At 38.9% G+C, this 23,533-nt stretch overlaps 1 protein-coding gene across 1 annotated transcript in view; it reads left to right on the top strand.

The window, feature by feature from the left end:
- Positions 1-4,435: 4,435 nt before the first annotated feature.
- Positions 4,436-23,533, top strand: part of LOC308665500 (cadherin-like protein 26) — a gene marked incomplete at its 3' end in the record, with an annotated part of 37,425 nt that continues 18,327 nt past the window's right edge. The window contains exons 1-8 of the mRNA XM_081323561.1: positions 4,436-4,666; positions 13,287-13,367; positions 15,527-15,643; positions 16,053-16,214; positions 18,629-18,776; positions 21,073-21,239; positions 22,067-22,195; positions 23,326-23,511. Of these exons, the coding sequence (XP_081179687.1) occupies positions 4,610-4,666; positions 13,287-13,367; positions 15,527-15,643; positions 16,053-16,214; positions 18,629-18,776; positions 21,073-21,239; positions 22,067-22,195; positions 23,326-23,511 (1,047 nt within the window). The 5' untranslated portion in view covers positions 4,436-4,609. The remainder of the gene's footprint in view (positions 4,667-13,286; positions 13,368-15,526; positions 15,644-16,052; positions 16,215-18,628; positions 18,777-21,072; positions 21,240-22,066; positions 22,196-23,325; positions 23,512-23,533) is intronic.

Here is a 23,533-nt window from a genome sequence, read left to right as displayed (position 1 = left end):
AGTTGCTTAATCCATCATCCTCATCAACTCATCTATGGTCTCCCCAAACTCCAACCTTGCTATCTCAATGCTTGGGGAATGTAAAACCCTATAGCAAGTTGCACCACGTTAGCTGTTTTCAGATGCATTGGACTGCAACTCTTGCCATGGTAAATGTTACAACTACTACTATTATTCAGTTATTCAGGCCAGGTATGTTTGCAAACCAATATTATTCCAGAAACTCAATTCGACATTTAGGAACTAAATAGCAGCAGAAGCTTCTCTGGTTCAACACTGTTAGATTTGTTGCTTTCCTGAAGGCAGGAATGAAGTCTTCTATAGACAGAAGACCTTCTGAGTGCAATAGGGGAGCCAAGCCCTACACCAGCGTCTTCAAACTTGGCCCTTTTATGACTTGTGGACTTCAACTCCCAGAATTCCTCAGCCAGCAAGCCTGGCTGAGGAATTCTGGGAGTTGAAGTCCACAAGTCATAAAAGGGCCAAGTTTGAAGACCCCTGGCCTAGATGTTTTCTTAAGTGTTTTCTTCCATCCTTTTAAATCAGTGGAATTTTAGCTGTGTGATACTTAAGCGGTGGAGCCACCTATTAAAAGATGGCAATGAGAGACTCTCCTCTCAATTAAATTCCAGGAAGGAAAATAAAACACAAGGAAATGGATTTTGAACATGTAGGTGGGAGGATAGGTCCAAGGGAGGCTCAGAACACTGTCTTTTCCGTCTCAGAGAGCCAGATGAAGAATATTTGGATATGCTTCAATTGAACTGTAGCCAATTTGTGAAATTAAGTGAATCTGTTTAAAATTCACGTTATGTTATTAAATAAGTCAATTTGTTCCTTGGTTTCTATGCTAAACCAAAGGTCTCTATCTACAGTTATGTAGCCTTACAGACTTAAGGAATTTCTACACTAATAAAGAAGATTAGCGATGGTGATGGCAGAAGAAAGGATTAACAATAATTTAAAAAACCAACAGGCCATTTTACTTTCAACCTCAAAAGTTGGGGACATCTAATCAAACAATTTAGTCTGGGTAGACTACTGTTGGTGTCTGAAATAAGACCCAAAACCTTGTACTGCCAGGTTTTGGCACCATTCAAAATAATAATAATAATAATAATAATAATAATAATAATAATAATAATAATAATAATAATAATAATAATAATAATAATAATAATAATAATAATAATAATAAGAAGAAGAAGAAGAAGAAGAAGAAGAAGAAGAAGAAGAAGAAGAAGAAGAAGAAGAAGAAGAAGAAGAAGAAGAAGAAGAAGAAGAAGAAGAAGAAGAAGAAGAAGAAGTTGGAAGGTACCTTGGAGGTCATCTAGTCCAACCCCCTGCTAAGGCAGGAAACCCTATACCATTTCAGACAAATGGCTGTCCAGTCTTTTCTTAAAAACTTCCAGTGTTGGAGCATTCACCACTTCTGAAGGCAGGTTGTTCCACTGGTTAATTGTTCTAACTGTCAGGAAATTTCTCCTTAGTTCTAGGTTGCTTCTCTCCTTGACTAGTTTCCATCCATTGCTTCTTGTCCTGCTTTCAGGTGCTTTGGAGAATAGCTTGACTCCCTCTTCTTTGTAGCAGCCCCTGAGATATTGGAACACTGCTATCATGTCACCCCTCACCCTTCTCTTCATTAAACTACACATACCCAATTCCAGCAACCATTCTCTATATGTTTTAGCCTCCATTCCCCCAATCATCTTGGTTGCTCTTCTCTGTACCCTTTGTAGAGTCTCAACATCTTTTTTACATTGTGGTGACCAAAACTGGATGCAGTATTCCAGGTGTGGCCTTACCAAGGCATTGTAAAGTGGTATTAGTACTTCACGTGTTCTTGATTCTATCCCTCTGTTAATGCAGCCTAGCACTGTGTTGGCTTTTTTGGCAGCTGCAGCACACTGCTGGCTCATATTGAAGTGATTGTCCACTAGGACTCCGAGATCCCTCTCACAGTTACTACTATTGAGCAAGGTACCACCTATACTACACCTGTGCATTTGATTTTTCCTGCCTAAATGTAGAACCTTACTTTTGGCAAAGCACTTAGCACTAGAAAGAGGTGGGATCTACCTTGCTTAGCAAATCACCACAAAATGGTTTAGGATGAGCCACTAGAAAACAATGAAGTGAGGCAATTGGTAAAACTAAGGGTTTCTCTTTTCATCTTTCAACTCCACCCTAGATACTGGGATTGGAGTGACAGTCTTTAAATTTTAAATGAGTAATTCATCTGTCAAGTTAAAACGATCAACCTAAACAACTCAAAAATACCTGTGCTATACACTGAAAATAACAGATATAAATTCCAGTAAAGTATAACCTATCTTTCCAACATATGGTGTTCCAAACAGCCTGGCCCTTAGAGTCACTCTGATTTGGGAACAAATATTTCCACTTTTTTTCTACTTAATGTTCAATCCTAAATTTGGATGAGATTGCTAGCGCACAGGGGAAAGAGACAGGGACCAGACAGAATTGTATGACTATACAGACTTGTAACAGATGAGTTCAGATGTGACTGTTTTACATGGTGTTCCCAAGCTTTCAAGAATCTGTTGTGCTAACATGCTAAGATCTAATGACTATATCTGTTTTTTTCCTTATGGCTGCTTTGAATCCACAATTAATCTCACATTTGATCTATGGTGTGTTTGTGTGTGTGTGTGTGTGTGTGTGTAGTTTACTTCTCTCAGCCTAACTGTGAAGGTTTTAGTTGTATTACATTTATTGCTTATTCCAGTCAAATAGCTATATCCTCCTTATCTTGAGTAATCCAGATTTTATCCAAGCAGTTGAATGAATTGGTTGCATTTGTATTACCTTAAATCTTCTGAATAGATTTATTATTTTTTATAGAAGCAGTGAAGGCAAATTACAAAAGAGACGGAACCCTGTTTTATTTTCCCTAGTTCAGTATATACAATTATCCCCAGTTTTGTCTAAAGAATGACACAAGATACTTTTAAAGAATATTAAAAGCAAGGTGTTTTTCAACAGAGTTATTTGTTATGTGACATTAAAGCAATGTGTACTGTAACTGTAATGAGATGTTATTGTTTATAATTAAGATCAACCATCAACAGCGAAGGAACAAGTAGTCAAGAAATACATTGCAAACTAGCACCTAGTACCGCAGCCACAAAGGCCTTGGAAAAGATATTGAAATGCCTTGATGTATTTATGCTTACAAAAATCAAAACTGTGCAAGTCATCTCTGCAACACTTTATGGAAGCAAAAGTTAGACTATAGTATTGACAGTTTTAACTTGGTATTGGAGAAGACCCAACTCTCCGGAAAAGGCTGTAATGAATGCCAAAGATGAAGGAACAGAAACATGGATAAACTGTTACAGTGGCGATGAATAGACCACTGTAAGACATGAAAAACCAAGTTGGGAGTAGAGCATCTATAGAGCATCAGTCTATTTTATGTGGTCGCTAGGAGTCGAAAATGACTTGATGGCACATAATCAATCGACCAAAAAATGTTTTGTCTTGCGTGGATAAGTACCTGAGAATTAAATTACTACTGTTTAGTAGTATGGAAAGACTGCACACTTTTTTTTCCTGTAAAAAAAACCCCAAACCCCCAAACCCCTAAGAAGCTGTTCCCAATAATTTGCTAATTTCCACCTTGGTAATAAATAATAATAATAATAATAATAATTTATTATAAATAAATAATAATATAATATAATATAATATAATATAATATAATATAATATAATATAATATAATATAATATAATATAATATAATATAATATAATATAATATAATATAATAATAATATAATATAATATAATATAATACAATATAATATAATATAATACAATATAATATAATATAATAATATAATAATAATAATAATAATAATAATAATAATAATAATAATAATAATAATAATAATAATAATAATAATAATAATAATTTATTAGTTTTCTATATTTACTATTCATGGTAAACAACGTGTTGTCTGAGTCCATTTGTTTTACTTAATAATACACATTAATTTCCTAACTTCTATCCCGTTTCTCCAGCCGTTGATAAAATATGTCCCATATTAGAAAATATTCTGTATCTTCAAGAAAATACTGGACTGTGCAGAAACGGATATAGACTGACGCTGAAGATTAAAGAAAAAGAAGATACATTTTTTTTAAAAAAACTTGCTTTTACTTACTTTCAAATTTTTTACTTTTAGTCTTGCTTTAAACACAGCAGACAACAGCGAGAACCTGCCAAGTGGCCGTAGTGGATTCCTGAGTGGGAAGGCGGGGTAAAACAAAAGAAGCCGAATAAAGTATGTTTCCTTAAACCGTGTGTCAAGGCAATCGGGCAAAAGGGCGGGGTGGGGTTACGCACGAGCCTGGAGCCTCTGTTTAGCAGCGTTTGCTCGCTCTCTCTTTCTCCCCCGCCCCCTGTTTAGCAGGTGGCCGGTTTATAATCTCAGCGCACCTTCGGCGGCTCTCCAGTCGAGCGCGCTGCCCCGAAGCATCCGCCAGCCTCTCTCGGGGAGAAGGCGGCGGGATCGTCCGCTCAGGCTCCGTAAACAGACCGGCGGGAGCCTCAGCGGCGAGCTAAAGTCGAGCGGGAACCACGATGCCGGCTTCGCCCCGGCGCAAGAGGGGCTCTCTCGCCGCCCGCTTCCTCCTGGCGGTATGGAAGGAAAAGGGATGGGGAGGCGGGGAAGGAATCGGGCAGCTGATCCACGATTGGCAGCTGGCCCACCGCAGCCGGTTGTGTGATGGGCAGCAGCAGTAACACCAGCCTGGGCTTCCCCTGTGGGACGCACCAGACTTTGTCCTCCTTTTCTAGGCAAAATCTCAGCTACCTGTAGGGTGGCTTCTCCTCTTTCAGATTGTGCGCTGTTGACCTTGGCAACCTGGGATGAGAGCGTTTGACACTGTCCTTGTCCTGTTGTTCTTGAACATGGCTTGCGTTTTATTTCACAGAGGTCAAAGCTGGCAAATGTGGGCATTGTGGTGATGATCAAAATAGGGTTTGTAGTCTTCTTATGCAGCAGAATTCTTCTTGAAATGTTAGGGCAATTCGTGATGGTCAATCTTGCAAGATCAGCCAGATTAACAATTGTAAACTGATACTATAAGTGGAAAAATGGATCAGAACAACTAAGTCCTTATGATGTCAGAGTTCATAATGATTGACCCCAATTCATACCATTAGGGCTTTTGAAGTGGAGTAGGAGTAGGCTCAGTGGGTTAGGACACTGAGCTTGTCGATCAGATGGTCGGCAGTTTGGCAGGTCGAATCCCGAGTGCCGCATAACAGAGTGAGTGCCTGTTCCAACCTTCTGCCAACCTTGAAATCACGTAAAAATGCAAGTAGAAAAATAGGGACCACTACGGTAGGAAGGTAACAGCGTTCCGTGCACCTTTGGTGTCTAGTCATGCCAGCCAAATGACCACAGAGTCCTCCTCGGACAAGCGCTGGCTCTTTGGCTTTGAAACGGAGATGAGTTGGAAACGACTAGCACGCATGTGTTGGGGAACCTTTAACTTTACCTTTAGGAGCTTACCAAGCTTTGTGTAGCCTGTTGGGTGGCCTTAATCTATGATCTGATGCTTTCGTGAAATCTTGGACTAGCCATTTGTTTAGTGACTGTTCAAAGTTACATTGGCACTGAAAGAAGTGACTTACAACCAGTATTCACATTTACAGCCGTTGCAGTGTCCAGATGGCCAGGTGATCAAAATTCAGGAATTTAGCAACTGGCATGGTTGCAGCATCTGGGGATCCTGTCATCATCATTTGCGACCTTCCCAACCATCTTCCAATAAGAATGCCAGATTTGTTTTGTTTTGTTTTTTGTTTTTTTATATTTATTACCGCCCTTCTCCCGAAGGACTCAGGGCGGTGTACAGGGCAAGAATAAAACACAGAAATTTACAAAAATTAAAAGATAATTAAATGCATGCCCGATTAAAATACAATTGATACATAATAAAAACCCCAATAAGAGTAGTATAAATTTCTAAGCCAGTTTTCCTCAGAAAGCCCCAGTAAATAAATAATGTCTTGGCGTCTTCATGTATTCATAGATCAGATAATGTTTTACTTACATTTCCCACTTTTGAGTCACCAAGAATAAGTTATGCATTCATAAAACTCATGAGCATTAGAAATGCTTTTGTTTCTCCCCTCTGAGCGATAAATAGCTCTGAAGATCAATCTGTTATTTTTTTGCTTACACAGACTAAGCTTTATGACCTGCAATGTTTCATATTACTCTACCTAAAATGGGTAGCTTTTGACATTTTTTTTAGAGAGTTGGTTGTTGTGAAGCTTAGAATGGAAGATCATAAGAATGGTTCAGCTGGATCAGGTCAAAGGCCGTCTTGGTATAGCAACCAGTTGGCCAACCAGTTGCCTCTAAGATACTGGCAACTAAGAATAGAGACATACCTTTTTTTAGGTGGTATTCCCTGATGCTTTGTATGAACTGTGTTGCTCCCAACACAGAGGAAGCATAATTTAAGAAACATATGCTTATGAAAAAATAAGCATGGTGGCAATAATCTTCACTTTTTTAAATAATACCCTGTGAACACTCCCGATAGAGCCCTAGACTTAATATCACTTGAAAGATCTTTTTTCCCATGGATCTATGCAGTTTCAGAGTTAATGTTATCCAACACTGCTTCTGAAAGGTCAATGAATATGACAAGAGCTGGTTGAAAATGTCTTAATAATAATAATAATAAGTTGGAAGGGGCCTTGGAGGTCATCTAGTCCAACCCCCTTCTGTTTCTTTTAATTGTGCCGTTGCTTATTTTGATCACTATTTTTATTTTACGTGCCTGGCTGAGAAATTCTGGGAGTTGAAGTCCACAAGTCCTAAAAGGGCCAAGTTTGAAGACCCCTGGTGTAAAGCAATGAATGATACTAAAATCTTGCAAGTGTTAAGTCATGGGATACCTTGCTATTTTTAATGGGTTTAGTTGTGGCTAGTTAACACAATCTTGTATGTTCCCTGCATTTAGTGAAATCTACATTTCCCCCATTAAATTGTTTCAGAGCTTTTTGTCATATCTCACCAGGAGTAAGATTTGTGTCATGAGAAGAGCCTTTTGTTTGCAAAATTATAGTTGGAGTACAGCAGGCATACTAAATATATGAGATGGCCAAGTAAGCTATTAGTTTGGGGAAGAATGTTTTGTTTAGTAAAACTCTTGGTCAGAAAGCTTCTGTGTAATCTAGAGCCCTTACAGTCAGGAGTTCAGCTTAGGTTGGAGTGATCACAGGTAGTCCTCAACTTACAACCACAACAGAGCCCAAGGTTTCTGCTGCTAAGCAAGACAGTTGTTAAGTGTGTTTTGCCCATTTTATGACCTTTCTTGGCACAGCTGTTAAATGAATCATTGCAGTTGTTAAATTAGTGTCACGGTTGATAATTAAATCTGGCTTCCCTACTGACTTTGCTTCTCAAAGGGTTGCAAAAGCTGATCACAGGACCTTGGAGATACTGCAACAGTCATAAGTACATGCCAGTTGCCAAGCATCTGATCTTTGATCACAGGACTATGGGGATGCTGCAACAGTTGCAGGTGTGAAAAATAGTCATGTCACTTTTTTTCAGTGCTGTTCTAGCTTAGAACAGTCACTAAATGAATGATTGTATGTCGAGGACTACCTGTAAATCCTCTGCTGTCGTAAGCAAGGAGACCACCTGTTTCTTTACAACTCCATGCGCACGTCTTTATTTCCATCATAAATCAGTAATTAATAACATCAATAAGAATTACCGGTATAACCATTTCAATAATAACCAGTGCTTTTTTTGTAAAAGATAAAGGTGCTGGAACTCACACATGTTATACAACCCGCCTTGCCTACCCTACAAGGTTCCATCCAAAAAAGGTGCCGGAACTCCATTCTGAGCATTCTATGACAAAAAAAGCCCTGATAATAACAATGAAACCTATGAAACATTTAAAAATGCCGAAAAGCTAGCATTATCAACGTAACACTGTAATATTAGAATACTGATTTTTTTTATTCAAGAGTTCTTCATACTGAATTAAAACGGAGACTTTAATCAGGAAATGAAAGTATTCCTTTATATCACCAGCTCAACTCAAAGTGGGGAGGATCTGCTCTTCCTATTATGGGATTGATTGCACAGTAGGAAGGTCATGTCTGAACAGAGCAAAGATACAATCAGATATGACCATTATTGTATCGTGTATCAGGGAGGTCATTTTTTCAAGCTATATCAAGAATTTGCCCTACGTGATTTTACATTCTTTCTTGGGATAGGACAGATTTATTTATTTATTTATTTATTTAGTTACATTTATATACCGCCCTTTCCCTGAGGACTCAGGGCGGTTTACAGGGAATTAAAAAATCCAACATACAAAAGTTAAAACCGAATTAAAAAATATTAAATTGACCCTGTACACAATTAAAACCCCAATTAAAAATTTCTCCTCAGCCTGGGCCCGAGAGCTCAAAGAGCCAGGTCTTCAGGCCCCGGCGGAATGATCGGAGGTCGGGGGCAGTTCTCAGCTCCACCGGCAGCTGGTTCCAGAGGGCAGGCGCTCCCACTGAGAAGGCCCTGGGTGTCACCCGCCGGCAATCTCTCACCAGCGGAACCCTGAGCAGACCCTCCCTGTGGGAGCGCACTGGGCGAAGGGTTGGATTAAGTTGCTTGGATTAAGTTGCAGGAACTGTTGTCATGCAGTTTTCGGGTCTGTTTCTGTTTGGCATGATGAAATCTTACATTCCTAAGGTTTTAAATGCACCTCAGCAGTCCATTTCATCACTTGGTATCAACCTAGGATTTGCCTCATATAAACAACCCTTCCTTTTCAAAACCCAGAAAAAAGAGCATTGTAGAATGTATCCGTGGCCTTAGAGAAGTGAGTTGTTTTTCCTTGATTGGGCTTGAAAATACTGAGCAGGTGAGCACTTGGATGAAAAACACCAGGAAATTAAAAATAAATAAATGAGAGTTAGTTCAGTGTTGTGGTTAAGGTGCTAGCCTAGAAACTAGAAGTACTGTAGTCTGGCCTTAGGCATGAAAGTCAGTTGGGTAACCTTGGGCCAGTCATTGTTTCTCAACCCAACCCTGCTTGTAGGATTGTTAGAGGGAAAATAGGAGGAGGAATGAGTATTAGGAATGCTCATTACCTTAAGTTATTTATAAAAATAATAAATTTAAAAAAAACCCTAAGGCTATACTAGGCCTAGTAGGAAGTTGACATATTGGAAGAAGGCTCTGGCAAACCACTTCCATACCATAGCCGAATGAATGAATGAATGAAAGAATGAATGAATGAATAAAACCTAATACTGTGTAACATGGACCATAGGGGAGCATTAACTCAAGAGAGACTTCAGTTCTTCTGTTTCACAAAAAAGGTCAGTGGTGAGAATCTAAATCTATTGCCATTAATTTTAGGTGAAATGGCTAAGAATTATTTATCCATGTCCTTTTTCAAAACTTGATTTTCCATCCAAGGAACTCTGAACTACATACTTGAGCCTTGAGAAGAAGGCTACTGTAAGTTACCCAATGATCTGGTTACTCAATTTGACTTTAGGCCTCAGGTGGGTAAAATGGGGCTGGTTTGGTACAAGATAGGGGACATGTTCAAGGTCACACTGATGAACATAAGTGCTTTGTTAAATATGTAAATCCCAATTCATAGGGATTTTCAGCCATAAGTATAGAAACCTGGAGATACGTTTGGAAAGTCTAAGAAAGCAGATAGAACCTCAGTTAAGTGCTGTTTCTGGAAATCTTTCACCTAGGGAAAAACCCTTTTGTCGGGAGATAAAGGATAGTAATTTTATGGAGTAAGTTATTACCTCTGTTTTAGTTGGGGATGGTTCCCTATTCTGGTCCTTGGACTTTCAGAAAACCCAATGTAGAGATTTGTGATAGGACTCTTGCCCCCCTTAAATTGTTAGATCAGGTAGGTGGTACAGTATTTAAAGGACTAAGCAAGATCTACCTATAAAAATGATTAAAATCATTTCCTTACTAGTGGCTTATGGCATATTTTGGAGTTATCAGTAATGGTGATAGTTTGATAAAATGTCAACCGTGGTTGGATGATGTGTGAAGTTTCTATAAGTCACCAGTGGGAAAACAACTGAAAGAAAATATACCCCAATTATCTATTGGGAAAAAACATTATGTGGGAAATAGAAATGTACCAAACATTTTTCATTATATAACCTAATTGTCTACCAAAATACATTAAATAACTATTCTTAGCCTTTCTTTCACTGGAATGGGTGCTAAATTGTGCACAGTGTCTTTCTTCCTTAGTAATATTTTAGAAACAAGTAGATAAGTGCCTCAACATCTGATTTAGAAGTACAAGGTCAACAGTGTAGTAATACAACAAGTTAAACAAGCTTATTGTGCTCAGACAGAGTTCGTTGCTAATTGACAATTACATTGTAGTTTATATAATCCTTTTAAGAATTGTACAGTCCTAACTAAGGCTTTCATGCCAAGGGAGATTGTTGGGGGACTGACGCAGAACAGGAAAAGCTGGAAATGTGAACAGACCTGACACTACTTGCTAAGATCATAGAAACACAATACATGCCACAAATATTGAGAAGGAAGTAAATAAATAGGTTTTGTTCTTATTCATGGTTGAGAAAATAAGAATCCCAGTCTTTTAAAGCTCATTTCTGTTTTGAGTTAAATAAATATAATAAATAATAATCAATGATCTGAAGTAGATTTGTTTTCTTTTTTTCAACAAGCAAGATATCTCTGTTGTGTCATGTTGTAGGCCCTATTAGGTAATACTATACTTGATTATAGATTATTTCTAAAGTAATTTTTTTTCCTGTGAAGTGCTTAGGGCATTACATTTACAAGGAAGTTGGATATCAATTTATAACACATTTGAGTTTATGGAAATAAAATGAATCACCTCACTTCTTCTATCTTCTACCTCTTTTCCCTTCTTATCTCCTGCTATGCATTCATTTTGATGGTAGCATAACATTGAGTCTTCAGTGGTACAAGTTAAAATTAATGCCACTAATCAACCATATCCTTGTAGTGACGATTTTAAGCCAAAGCTTGAAAGCATTCAAGCATTCCTAATGGTTAGTAGACATGTGAAGGTAATTAAAGGTGAAAGGTTTCCCCTGTCCAGTCGTGACCAACTCAAGAGGGTGGTGCTCATCTCTGATTCTCAGCCTTGGGAGCCTGTGTTGTCTGAGAGTCGCTACCCAATCATGTAACCTGCATGAAAGTATGGAAAGTTCCCACCAAAGTGCACTGGGCTGTCAAGGCACCACATAAATATTACATATAGAACAGCTCAGTGCACACATCCTGGAGATTGAGAAATTCCCTGAGGATGGGCTCTAGCACAGGTCCAAAAGCTTGGAAGAACAAACCTCTGGTCCCAGTGACTGATTCAGATCGGATCCTAAGCAGTTCAGCCTAGGAGACACTGGGGTATAGTAGGGCTATAGGTTGGACTGGGAATTCTGAAAGACATCCTGGCTGTTAGAAATTCTGTTTGTATATAGTACCACAGAGCAAACAAAGAGTACAGTCACCATGTACTTTACTGCTCAGCTGTAACAGGAAACTCTGCTTAGAACAATAGAGCATAGAGTATCTACTACAGATCCAAATTTATAAACACTGCAATCTACTGGCTGAATACTACTGTAGTTGCTGCATAGAAATAGGCTTGAAATTCTCCCCCGCCATCTGCGATTGGATTCAAGACTTTCTTAGGGATTGGTTACAAACAGTGAGGGTCGGGTCTGCTTTGTCCACCCCCCTGAAGCTTTGCACCGGCACGCCACAGGGCTGTGTGCTTAGCCCCTAGCTGTACTCTTTATACACTTATGATTGTGTATCATCTAACCCATCCACTGCGATAATCAAGTTTGCAGATGATACAACTGTGGTGGGTCTTATTACAGGTGGGGATGAGACAGCATATAGGGCGGAGGTACAAAAACTATCCATATGGTGTAGTAACAACAACTTGCACCTAAACATTGGCAAGACGAAAGAGATGGTGTTAGACTTCCGGAGAAAAAAGGAGGAACCTGCCCCACTTTACATCGGGGAGGACTGTGTAGAGAGAGTTTCCTCCTTTAAATTTCTGGGAGTCTACCTCTGTGAAGATCTGACCTGGAAAGTTAACACAACCCAGGTGGATAGAAAGGCCCAACAGAGGCTTCACTTTCTTAGGGTCTTGCGGAAGAACAGGGTAGAACAACAGCTAATGACCCTCTTTTACCGGTCTACTATAGAGAGCGTCCTCTCGTATGGTATTGCGGTTTGGTATGCTGGTCTGATAGCCGCGGACAGGAAAGTATTACAGAGGGTAGTGAGCACAGCACAAGACATTGTGGGCTGTTCCCTGACACCACTGGATGACATCGCCAGGGCTCGTTGCCTTGGAAGAGTGAGGAAGATTCTCAGGGATGACTCACACCCTGGACGGTATCTCTTTACTCTCCTACCATCCGGTAGGAGATATAGGAATATAGCCAGCTGTACCAACAGGCTGAAAAATAGCTTTTATCTGTGGGCTGTTAGGCTTTTAAATGGGACATAATCTTATGCAGAATTGACTTGGGAGGCCGGTGTGTGGTGTAGTTGGTTCACATGGTGTGGTAGGATGGAGGGTTTGTTGTCACTGTGTGTTGGGGGGAAAGAGCACGGGGGGAGACTCAGCTAATCTCAATGTACACATGTAGTACTTTGACAATAAAGGTTTATTATTATTAAATACATTCGAACAATAAATTCCAACACTGGCAATCAAACGAGCTCCATAATACTGCCAAGAATACTATATGGTCGTATCCATGTAATCTCTAGGAGTCCAATTCAACTCAAGAGTGGCCATTATCTTTCTTAAATGAATATTTAATCAAAAACTAGGCAACTGTGGGTTATAGGATTGTGGTTGATTTCTCATGTTATATTTAGCCAGGAGCTTTAGTCGTCATATAAACAGTGTGGTGCTAAAGGATAACATAGTTTGCATCCTTTTGTTTTACTATGTGTGAAAGCTGTATTATGTTTGACTTTATATGGGGATGAGTTACTAGAACTTTTACAACAAATTACAAGTAAAACATCCTGGGTTGGTTCAGTAAGGAGACTCAACTGAAGAGAGAAATAGACACACTTGTGGTGTAGTGTAAAGTATGGACTTGGGTTGTTTATTTTCTCATTAGTCTTAATGTTAGACTCACCTTTGCTATAGTAGCATTTTTACCTTAATTCTTTTTCCTGTCCATTAAGGTTCTTGCCATCCATAACTTCCATTATGCCATGGGCAATGACCTCATTGTGAATAAGGATCAACCCAAGAGAAACAAACAGGTGAGTACACTATGGTATTAAATTCTTCAGCGAAGCGCATTCATTTGAAAGGTAAAATAAAATTCATAGTAAAGTCATGTTTCATTATTGTTTCTTCGAATTGGATTACTCATTGTAGTCTGAAGTGCAATATGGATTAGATTCACTCAAAGATAAACTTAATCTGAAAGTTGGATCAATAAAGTGCAATTGTTCTCTTCTTCTGAAACAAACATTAGTCTTAATGTTAGACTCACCTTTGCTATAGTTGGTTGGTTCACTAATCATGGCTGATTTCTCATGAATTTCTTAACTACCTGTTTTAGCACGACAGGGACTACAGCCAGTGAATCTCTGGCAGTATGTTGATAAGCTTAAGAAGATTTCAGATCTGTGATCTGTGATTTTCACCCAACCCTCTAATTTTTATTTTCAAAATTCAGGGTCAAAACCCACTGATTTGGGGAAGTTTGATTTTTTTTTGTCCTCATTTCATCCCATCTGCTCTCTGAGAAAAGGTAAACCATGGAGGCTTAGCTGATTTCACCTATCTATTTTGCAATTTTAAACTTTGCGAGTTTATTTTTTAAAATAGATTGAATGTTGCTGGCTCCATCCCTGTTATGCCACCTTGCTGAGGGATACACCCTCTTATCGTTCTTGGAAGCTGTTTTTAAATTCCTTTTCTTCATTGGAAAGAACAATACCATTTCTTTTTCTGCCTTAGGAGGTGGTTGTACTTGCCTGGCCTTGTCTGGGCTTTAGTGGTGAGGAGGGTTGGACCTAGTCAATATCTGGAGGTCATCAGGGAATCCCAAGGCTAGGTTAGCCAGGGAAGTCAAGAATTATCCTAGAAGAAGGCAATAACAGAAGTCTTCTGCACTGTTGCCTGGAAAACTGCATGAATGATGTCTCCAAGTTCAATTTGAAGGAGGCTGTCCATACCTGCTCTTGTTTCAGAACCCCAGGTTATACATGCACAGGTCATTTAGAGCAGGCATGCCAAACTGCCGGCCTGTGGGCTGGATGCATCATACTGAAATTGCGCCCACCCCATTGCTGGCAATGGGGAAAAAGACGCTCTATGTCACATGATGTCACATGACTGATTTAGAGTATATCATGAAACGGTGGCTGCATATCAGTGTAGAAACTGATGGGTTGTTCTGTCTAGCTCAGTACTGTGGACACTATTGGAAGCATCTCTGCAGGTTGACAGGCAGAATCCTCCCCATCCTTACCTGGTAATGTGGAGGACCTATCCTGCAGCCTTCTTCCTGAGTAGCAGACATTCTGCCCAGAGTTGTATCTGTTTGTGATATTGTGTTCTCTGTTGGTTATGGAATGGAATGGAATGGAATGGAATGGAATGGAATGGAATGGAATAGAATAGAATAGAATAGAATAGAATAGAATAGAATAGAATAGAATAGAATAGAATAGAATAGAATAGAATCCAAGTGTGATTGGATACACAAGGAATTTGTCTCCAGTGCATAAACTCTCAGTGTACATACAAGCAACAAGTAGTAAATCATTATCATCATAAAATGCAATAATCATAAATCATAAGGTACAACGTTTAGTGATAGTCATAGAATACTAAATAAAAACAACCAACATAAATTATAAAATACAAACAACAGAGTCATAGTCATAAGTTGTTAAAGGTATAGGTAATTGGAAAGATGACAAGGATAATATTCATAGAGCCCTACTATGTGATTTGATATCCCAGGGCATTAGACAGTGTTGTGGGAATGAGTTTAGCAAAGTGATGGTATGGGGGAGAAAATGTCCTTGTGTCTACTTGCTTTGGCATGTAATGCGCTGTAACATTGTCTTGAGGAAGAAGTTGAAACAGGATATCTGAGGTCTGTAGACATTTTCACAGCCCTCTTTCTAGCTTGTGTAGTATACAGGTCCTCAAAGGAAGGAAGGCTGTTTGCAATTGTTTTTTCTGCAGTCCTAACTAACTGTTGAAATCTGTTTCTGGTATGTTTGATTGCTATGTCAAACCAAACAGTTATAGAGGTACAAATAACAGACTCAATAACTCCTCTGTAGAACTGTATCACGGATGATTTTCAGAATACTTCCAAACATAATGTGAAGATCTTCTTTGTTTCTAAAGGGCATGTCACAAGAGACATCATATAATTAAATCCTATCATTTATAGGATTGGGATCCTTCCAGAAGTCTGCGTCCATTGCGTCGCACAAAACGAAGATGGGTGATTACTACTCTTGAACTTGAAGAAGAAGGCAGAGGCCCCTTCCCCAAATATATTGGAGAGGTAAAAACGAAAATGCTAGTTTTCTTAGTATTACCAACATTTTTTCCTCTACTATTGAGCATTGCTGATAGTGAGGCCAATATAAATAAGCAGCAAATAAAGGCACATAGGAATTTATGACTCTTGTGGGATATATTATCTCCAGCATATTTGTGGGCATTTTCTTTGTGACCACCAAACTTACCTGATTCATTCACTTATTTTGCATGTTTTCAATTAAAAAAAATGAACAAAAAGGTAACAAGCCGCCAGCTTCAAAGATAATCTCTACTGCCAAAAATATTTCTGAGCCTGGAGGTGGTAGTAGTAGTAGTAATAGGTCATAATAATAATAAATGTGGTTTTTAACTAGAAGAGTTAAGAATACTTAGAAATCTTAACTAATATTACCAATCTGTTTTGTTTGTAGCTCTTCAACAATGCATCCCCAAATGCATCCCTAAAATATTCAATTAGTGGACCTGGTGTGGATGAATATCCGGAATATGGATTGTTTTCAATCGAGGATGATGCCCATGGATATGTATATGTACATAGTTCTATAGATCGAGAGAAGACACCCTCTTTTCCAGTAATTATTTATTTTATAGCATTTTTCATCTCCTTCAGTTTTATAGAACTCTGGGCAAGATCCTTCAGATAATCATAAAAAGATTCCAAAGAAAACCAATCCCAACTAGTGTACCTTTCTCTTCAGCCCATCACAACATGCCCAATAAAGTTGGGTGAAAGACATAACAGATTATCTGCTTTCTGAAAAGCAAGGAGTGGAGGAGTCACACATACCTCTGTTGAATAATGAGTCTATAGAATGGGAACTATTATTGAGAAGTCTCTCTAGCTTGCCCGTAGCTTTCTATATCTTGTTCCATATATGTGGCATAGACTAGAGGAGGTACTTTCAGGAGGCCTTTGTAAGGTTCAGGGTTTGTCAATATGTTGCCTGAGGTAACTCAGCATTGCATTATGTGAGGCTTGAAAGGTAGGGAATCAACATGATTTGGGCCTAGAAATCTATTAATAACTGAGCCACAACTTCACCTTCTGCATTGAAATGGATGGCCAGCACTTTAGTCACTGTGTAGCAGGCCCTGTGTTGATTGTGTTAGAATAGTCCAATTTAGCAATGACTATGGCATGAGTTACTGTGGCCAGATCACCTCGAGCTATGTAGTCCTCGACTTACGACAGTTCATTTAGTGGCTGCTCGAAGTTACAATGGCACTGAAAAAAGGGACTTATGACTGTTTTTCACAGTTACGACTTTTCCAGCATCTCCATGATCATGTGATCAAAATTGAGATGCTTGGCAACTGGTTCATATTTATGACCGTTGCTGTGTCATGTGATCACTTTTTGTGACCTGATGAGCAAAGTCAATCGGGAATCCAGATTCACTTAACAACTGGGTTATTAAGTTATCAGATGCAGTGATCCACTTAACAACTGAGGCAAGAAAGGTTGTAAAGTGGGGCAAAATTCACTTAACAGTTGTCTCACATAGCAACAGAAATTTTGGGGTCAATTGTGGTCATACGTCGAGAACTACCTGTACCATCCAAAGCTGAGTAAAGACCTCCCTTCCCTTGGGCTTCATTTGCTGCTTATGCATGAACTGCAAATCCTTGGGATTCCCAAGTCACAGGAGGAGTGTGACCCCACCCAGAACAGCTAAAGGTGTTGCTGGGTACTATGTTGTTGTTGTTGTTGTTGTTGTTTTGGTGAAAAACAGCTTTAACTTGCAGAGATTTAGCTGAATTTGTTTTACCTCATCCAAGTACCTCAACATTTCCAGCCATCAATTCAGGATCCCAAAGATGCTTTTTCATGAGGCGACTAGACTTTCTTGTTTTGTTTTGTTTTGTTTTTTGATGACATTTCACTTCTCATCCAAGAAGCTTCTTCAGCTCTGACTGGATGGTGGGGAATGGAAGGATTTATACTCCTTGCAGACAGCTGGTCATTTGCATTCTTTTAGAGGGTCATTGAGGCCACCAGGAGGTTTATCTGTGTCATCAGGGTCAAATGGCTGAGGAGCCTTTTTGGAACTGTTGGAAGGACTGTGTTGTAGACTGAAGATAGATGTCATATCCCTTAATACTAATACTACTAATACTAATACTAATAGAGTTGGAAGGGACCTTGGTGATCTTCTAGTCCAACCCCCTGCTCAGGCGGCAACCCTATGCCATTTCAGACAAATGGTTGTCCAGTCTCTTCTTAAGAACTTCTAGTATTGGAGCATTCACAACTTCTGGAGGCAGGTTGTTCCACTGATTAATTATTTTAACTGTCAGCATAATGAGAACATCTCACCCTGAATTGTGAAATGGTCGAACAGTTTCCTAACTTCCCTCCTAATGGAACTATTTTCTATTATTTCATCTTGTGTTGGCTGATAACTCCTAGGAATTAATTTTCAAGAGCTCTCTTAGTGATGATTTTGCAGTAGCTGTGCAGTAGGGTGTCAAATGTTTGATCAGTGTCAAACATTTGCCTTCTGGCAAACTTTTATATCTTACAAATGTTGGTTTTGACCTTTTGCTCAGCAAATGTGTGTGAAACAAACAGAAAAAGTTCTAAAAATTGGGTTGCTTAATTATCCTTAAAGGTCAAAAGTGGTTGTTTGTAACCTCAAAATAAACAGGAACAACAATATGATACATTTCCTTGTTCCTGTTTCAAACAAACAATTTTTATCTATTTCTATTCAAATCACTATAGTGCTAGGTGTTCAATTATGCTGAAAGCTTTACCTCATTCCAGTTACTGGTACTCTTATTATTGATTGCAAGTGAGATTAAGACTTTAAAAGAGAATTCAACATCATTTGACAACTCAAGGCCATACCTACATATAAGGCTCCCCTCCATTTGAACTGTTTAGCATGGCTCCCAGCTTATTTGTCTTTATTATCAACAAAATAATTTTTGCTTAGTCTCATCAGTTTTAACCTAGTTTTCTTATCGACTATCTACTATTTAGATACGTTTTGATGTTCACGATAGAATGACTGGAGCAATACTAGACAATTCCTTGTTCTTCAACATTCAGATTAAGGATATAAATGACAATGCTCCTGAATTTCTCCAAAAGGAATTTAACATTAATATAAAAGAAAATCATAAAAAAAGTGAGTATCCGTGAAAATCTGGGCAGTATCAGGCAAAACCGAGTCCACTGTTTTTATCTTTATGTAAATTTTAGACTTTTTAAAAAAATTTCTTGGCTATGTTGGCATCTAAATACAGAACAAAAGTTGAGGAGAATAAATGAATAGATTCACCCTCACATATACTACATGTATCTTCTTGTTTGACTATTTTTTAGACTAAAACTAGCCCTGACTTATTTCATGGCGCTGCCCTGAGAGACGGTTGAACAAAGTTTTCCAGTTTAGAACCAAAATATGTTCTTTTTTTCTTCACCTCAGGTCATCTTAACTCACTTCACCTGACCCTATATCAATTTGAACCTCCTCCTCTCCTCTCCTCCTCTCCTCCCTGTCACTGCGTTTTTTCTCTGTTTGTCAGCTCTGCACATCTCACTCTGTGTTTCTTCCATAGTAATCTTATCAATGTAACCAAGGTGATTGTCACATGTCCAGCCTTGTTATTGTTTCATGCCTAGCACTGCTGTTCACTGCGCATGTCTACAAAGTCTTTCTCACTTTACTTTTACTTTGTCTTCTGCCTAATGAGAGATGTAGTCTGCTAGGAGCTTTTCTTTTGCTTTTCAAGTAAAGTTTTATATACAGTAGAACAGACATGTCAAACACAAGGCCCTGGGACCGGATCCGGCCCGCGAAGTGGTTTCATGTGGCCTGCGAAGCCATCCTGGAAAGAGTGGGGGAACGGCCCCCATTGCCTTGGCCCTGGCCCAGAGACCCTCCTTCTGCCAGAGACCCTCAGATCTGTCTCACTCCTGCCCAGGCCCCCATAGGCACCCTTGATGCAAACGATGTAGAGCTGGCCACGCCCACCCAGTAGGCCATATGCACTCTAGCCACACCCACCCAGTAGGCCATGCCCACCCTGGCCACGCCCACCCGGCCCCCTGAGGGCAACCGCAATGCTGATGCGGCCCTCAATGAAATTGAGTTTGACACCCCTGCAGTAGAATATGCCTCGGTTTTGTTTATTTTTACCACTGTTTATCGCCCTCTGATAGGGGAGTAATAATTCTTCCCTGACATTTGGTAGCAGAGGATGGTTTGTTTTTATTTACACTCCCCACCTCACTCCACCCCACCCCACTTCTCACTCCACTCCATTCCACTCCATTTTGGAAGGAGACCTTGGAAGAGGAAATTACTGTTCTGCATTATTCATTGTACAAGCCTTATAGTTTCTTGAAACTTTTTTGCTGCTTCAGTCATTTTTTTATTTTTATTTTTCCGGATTTTTTCCACTGTCATAGTACAATTTAATGAAATTTGTATTTCTCCCTTTTCACTTCCACTTGCAAATGCAACAATAATACACAATTAGTATTGAAAGCAACACAGGAAATATGCCATTGAATGCATGATATAAATGCATGCTTACAGATGCATCTATTTTAGTTCATAATTTAACAAGGAGACACAAGTTCTGTTCCACAATCAACTACATATCTGTTTTAATACTAAATCTAAGATAGTGACTCATATATTCCAGCTTATCCAATTGATTACTCCTGGAGATTAGAATTGAATAACCCTTTTGATAGCAAAATATTCATATTGCCACCAACCAACAAATAACAACACACTTTTTTAGTAAGTGTTCAGTACACTTAACATTTCCAGAAAAATAGCTAAAACAGCTAATCATGTTTTTGTTGGTATCAAAAGCCACTAGAATTAGTTGGAATTTGCATACTCTGAATTTACCATCTTCAGTTATTGCGCCTTACTCCCATCCTTTTTTTCCTTTTAAGGTATTAATTAAATAAATGGAATATAATTAATTTTATTGTATATTGTATATTACCTCTGGGACACTTAGTCCATATATTTAAGCTGTTGTAATAAAGCCCACTTATTTGTCCTTGCAGCCCTCTCCAAAGATGAAGAAAAGGAGATTAGTGTTCTATTTTCCTCACATTATATGTCTAGTACTTACTTGTCTAGTAAAATCTAAGACTAGGTGATCCTGTAAGTGGCATATATGGGTAGACGGCAGTGGTGGGATTCAGCCGGTTCACATCGGTTTGGCAGAATCAGCAGCTAATTTTTTGTTGCCCAGGCCCAGAATGGACTTCCAGAAGTGGCATCCACACAGAGAACCAGTTATTCACATATTTAAATCCCACCACTGGTAGAGGGTGACCGTTTCTTGACAGAAACACTAGGCATGGGTAATGTCCTTGGAAATACATAGTCCGTCCTTAGATCTCAGTAAAATACACAATATTGTTGTAATGTGCTTCAATTTTCCTTGTTGTAGAGGAACCTGTTTTCAAAGTCATAGCAATGGATAAGGACCAAGAAGGCACTGCAAATTCTCAAGTGGTATTTTGCCTGGTTTCACAAACACCTGACCTAAAGCCTCCTCTCTTCACTATTGATTCCACTAGTGGCTTAATACACATTACACAATGCTTGGATTATGAGGTACCGTCATTAAAAACAAAGTTATAATGATGCATACATGAGATCTGTATCTTGGCAGGCATACTTTCCAGTAAAACCATCCAATAAAATTAGACTGTTGCCAGTGCTTGTTGATTCTGTCTTCTAGTCTGGTAGGTCAACTGCTAACCTTAATCCATCACCTTAAACTAAATGGTCATCTTAGCTTTTTGGAATATTGCAAAATGTACAGTTTGGTGGCATGGTAAGTTGAAGGAATGTGGATAGGGCTGGTGTTTGGAGCCAGGAAACTGGCTAAATTTAACTGCATGTTAGCAAATCACAGAGTTATATGGATCTATTTTCTCCTAGCTGACACAACATCACAAGATGTGAGTTGCAAGGTAAAATAAGAGGTAAATACCAATGTCTGGCATATAAATTTCCTTGCAAGATAAGAGACTAAAATGCATATTATTTGTACAGATGTTACAAGATAACATTTCAGTTTGCCTAAGACAACGGTTTTTCACTTGAGTTTTCACTTGTGGCTCTAGAATATCATGCAGATACAGGATATATTTCAGAGTGAATGGATGAAACAGATACTTTGATAGATGAATCTAAGTGATTCTTAGCTATTTGAGAGAAGAGAGATTTTGTGTATTAAACTCAGCCATCTCATACAGCCTACTTAATCATGATCTTACATTTTGCCACTCTGTCACTATTATTATTTGGAGGGACTGCATTTTTAGGGAGAAATTACAAAATTCACACCTTTATTTCACAATTTTTAAAAAGGATAAAGATAGCGTCAAATTTATTTTGATAAAAAGATCCTGTTTTTAAACTTTACTGTCTTTCAGGCCAGTCGGAATTTCAGACTTGTGATCAGGGCTTCAGACCGTGGATCTCCATCCTTATCATCAACTGCAACAGTCAATATTGTCGTGGAGGATTCTAACAACAATTTGCCTGTATTCACCCCCCAAAATGTAAGATGCTTAAGATTACTGCTGACAACATGAAAGACTACTTGGCCCAGCCATGGAAAATAAAAGCATCTTCCATTAACTCACATTTGCAGGTTCACAGAACAAGCTTTTTAGTAATAAAGCATGTTTTCTTTTTGAAGTGCTTTTTTTTTGTGATGATTATGAGCAGTTGCATTCTTTGAGATGTTGCTGAAGTGCAGCTCCCATCAATTCAGCCAGTATGGCATGGGAAAAGGTCCTGGGATCTGTAATTTTTAGGTTATATATTGCTCACTTTGGTACGCTATATAACTAGTGAACATACTGTAGAATTAGTTTGATTGGGAAGTGACAAACGAGGCATGGTAACCCTATTGTAGCTTCCTTAAGCAGAATAAGAATTCTGCCATAGAATAAAGCTGGAAGGGACCAGTCCAGTCCCCTGCTCAACCAGGAGAACCTATACCATTTCAGACAAGTGACTGTCGAGTCTCTTCTTTAAAATGTCCAGTGATGGAACACTCACGCTTTCTGAAGGCAAGCTGTTCCACTGGTTAATTGTCCTCACTGTTAGGAACTTTTGCCTTAATTCCATGTTAGTTCTCTTTTTGGTCAGTTTCCAACCATTGTTTTTTGTCTGGTGCTTTGGAGAATAATTTGACCCCCTCTTCTTTGTGGCAGCCCCTTGAATACTCGAATAATGCTATCATGTCACCCCTATTTCTTCTTTTCTTTAGACTAGCCAAACCTAAGACCTGCAGCCATTCTTCATATGTTTTAATGACAACTGACAACTTTTTGGGACATCATTATTAACTTTTGCAAATATGAAGGCATAGGGCATGGAGGTCCTTTTGAGTTCTCTCAGTGGGCAAAGGCCATTGGTAAAATTATTCAAATGTGCATGGTTTTCCTGAGTCAGAGGTATCCATTTCATTCAGAAAGGAACGCTATTTGTCCATGCCAGAAAAGAAAAGTGATAAATGTTATTGGATGTTACCTTTTGCTTTTGACCATTTTAGAGAAGCTCCATGTACCTTCTGCTTGCATAACCCAATTTAGCCTTCGTCTCTTGGATATGCTATTGCAAAACAGATACAATGCCAGAAATTATCTCTTATGTGTCAGAAACTCTTTCTGTGTCTTCCAAGTATCATGCAGATGTCCCAGAAGGTAGAACCAAAAACGATATCCTTCGCCTCAAGGTGGAAGACAAAGATAGTCCTAATACACCTGCTTGGAGAGCCACGTATATCATAACGAAAGGAAATGAAAGAGGAAACTTTGCCATTGAGACAGATCCTAAAACTAATGAAGGCGTTTTAAGTGTTATCAAGGTAAGGCAGGCTGACAAACACA

The sequence above is a fragment of the Vipera berus genome (genome assembly GCF_964194415.1).
Source record: "Vipera berus genome assembly, chromosome: 3".
NCBI lineage: Eukaryota > Metazoa > Chordata > Lepidosauria > Squamata > Viperidae > Vipera > Vipera berus.
This window is presented reverse-complemented; position numbering and strand designations above follow the sequence as displayed.